At 46.8% G+C, this 2179-nt stretch overlaps 2 protein-coding genes across 3 annotated transcripts in view; one reads left to right on the top strand and one right to left on the bottom strand.

Moving 5' to 3' along the window:
• Positions 1-506, bottom strand: part of Wdr76 (WD repeat domain 76) — a 37919-nt gene extending 37413 nt beyond the window's left edge. The window contains exon 1 of one of the 2 annotated variants that reach the window (XM_013352732.2): positions 362-506. The gene's annotated coding sequence lies outside the window, so the exon portion shown is untranslated. The remainder of the gene's footprint in view (positions 1-361) is intronic. The other variant, XM_026787672.1, reaches the window with a different exon arrangement.
• A 39-nt stretch (positions 507-545) lies between these two features.
• Positions 546-2179, top strand: part of Mfap1 (microfibril associated protein 1) — a 16729-nt gene continuing 15095 nt past the window's right edge. Inside the window, exon 1 of the mRNA XM_005364349.3 lies at positions 546-752. Coding sequence (XP_005364406.1) covers positions 674-752 — 79 coding nt within the window. The 5' untranslated portion in view covers positions 546-673. The remainder of the gene's footprint in view (positions 753-2179) is intronic.

The following is a 2179-nucleotide window of genomic DNA, read 5'->3' as shown; positions in this document are numbered from 1 at the left end:
CTCTCAGAAATCCGCCTGAGTCGGCCTCCCGAGAGCTAGAATTAAAGGCATGTGCTCCAGTCAACAGAGGGTTAGTGGATTTTCTTTTTCTTTTTTTTTTCTTTTTTTTTTTTTTTCTTTTTTTTTTTTTTTTTTTTTTTTTTTAGGCAGGATCTCATTCAGGTGCCCAGGCTCCAAAACGCGCCAATCCTGTGTCAGCTTCCCAGATACTAGGATGACAGGCACGACCCACACCTATCCGGCTCAAACTTTTTACACTTCTGAGCTTTCAACATTATGCACAAACAGCCCCTCACTATCTGCTCAGTTTCTTCAAAACATAACTAATGAAACCTTTAATCCGAACCTTTCTGAGCCTTACCAAAACACCAAAGAAGCAACTGCCCGCCAGAAGGAGCTTCCAAATCCTGAGAGGTTGAAGGCGGGAAAATTGCTTACGGAAACGCGCGAATTATCAATCCAGCCCCTTTAAGCAGTCCGCGCTCAGCGGTCCTCCAAAATCCCACAATCCTCTGCTTGTAAATTTCCGGTTCCTCTAGCTCTGCCGGAAGTTGTTTCTGTCAGTCGCGCAGCAGTATCTGGCGGAGCTAGGTGGGAAGCGGTGTTGTGTTCCTTGGGCTTCGCTGTTGGGATTTTTTATCAAGCTTTGGGAGTCTCCACCGCAGCCGTCACCATGTCGGTCCCAAGCGCACTCATGAAGCAACCGCCTATTCAGTCTACGGCTGGGGCCGTCCCAGTTCGCAATGAGAAAGGTACTGGCTCCCCTCCCCTCCGGTCTGATCTTACCTTTCAGCCTCAGTATCCCTCAAATCTGCCTTAGGGAGGCCATATCAGCCCTGCTGACCCTATAGACTTAGCCTTAGTTTATTCCTCCGTCCTACCCATATTCGCACCCCATCATGTAGCCTAAAGGCTGGGGGACACGGGATGCACTCGACTTAGTGAGATCCTCTCTCAGAGTAGAAAACGTGAAGGAGACTAGAGAGGTGGCTCGGCCGTTCAGAGCACGTACTGCCTTTCCAGAGGACCCAAGGTCAGTTGCCAGCACCCATATCAGGCGACTCAACAACCACTTGTAACCCCAAATCCAGGGAGATCTAGCATCTCTGACATCTGCCGGCACCTGCACATAGCTACACACAGCATCGTTAAAAGTAGGGAGCTGAAGAGATGGTTCAGCACCTAAGACTACCTGCTCCAGCTTGTTTGTGCTTTAGAAGAGATCATCTGGTTCAGCATAGAGCTAGAGGAAAAGAAGGTAGAAATTGAAAAAATTAGATTTTTTTTCCCCTGGGCGGTGGCGGCACATACTTTAATCTCAGCACTTGGGAGGCAGAGACAGGTGGATCTCTGTGAATTCAGGCTGGCCTTAAACTCACAGAGATCTGCCTGCCTCTTCCTCCCGAGTGCTGGGATTAAAGGTGTGCACCACCACCCGCCTAGAGTATTAAACTGTGTTGTAAAGGTTATACATAGCCTCTCCGGGAGGAGCTAGGGAGATAGCTTTGCCTTCAGTGCCTGAGTTCAGACCCCGAGCATCCATGCAAAATGGATATACCCCCTTGTAGGAAGAAGAGAAGAGAGGGAGAGTATTTGAGGCTTGGTGGCCAGCTAGTGTCACTGAAACAGCAAACATCAATTCAGTGAGAGACTGTCTCAAATAAATAAATAAAGGCCTAGTGTGATATCACACGCCTTTAAGCACAGCACTCAGTAGGCAGAGGCAGACAGATCTCTAAGATTGAGGCCAGCCTAGTCTAACTTACCCAGTTCCACATCAGCCAGGTCTACTTAGAGAAACCCCATCTCTGAAAAACAAGTGTCTGGACTGGAGGGATGGCTCAGTTGCTTTTAGAGAGGACTGTGAGCCTCAGTCATCCATAGCTGTTATTCCCGGAAATCAGAAGCTCTCTTCTGACTTCCTCAAGCACTAAGCATGTTTGTGGCATGCATTCATACATGCTGCCGAAACAGTCATATACATAAATATTTTAAATTTTGATTTAAAAATAAGGTGGAAAATGATCAAGGCACCTGAATCAACTTCTAGCCCATCTGCATACTTGTGCATACACCACTCATATACACACAAAGAAATCTCAGAGAGATCTTTTTTTTTTAGAACTTTTATATCCTTTTTCTTTTCTCTCCCAAGCCTCTGTGTGTGTATTGTTTTTTT

Source organism: Microtus ochrogaster (assembly GCF_000317375.1).
Source record: "Microtus ochrogaster isolate Prairie Vole_2 chromosome 14 unlocalized genomic scaffold, MicOch1.0 chr14_random_1, whole genome shotgun sequence".
Classification (NCBI taxonomy): Eukaryota; Metazoa; Chordata; class Mammalia; order Rodentia; family Cricetidae; genus Microtus; species Microtus ochrogaster.
Note: the sequence above shows the minus strand (reverse complement) of the source record. Positions and strands in the feature narration are given on the sequence as shown.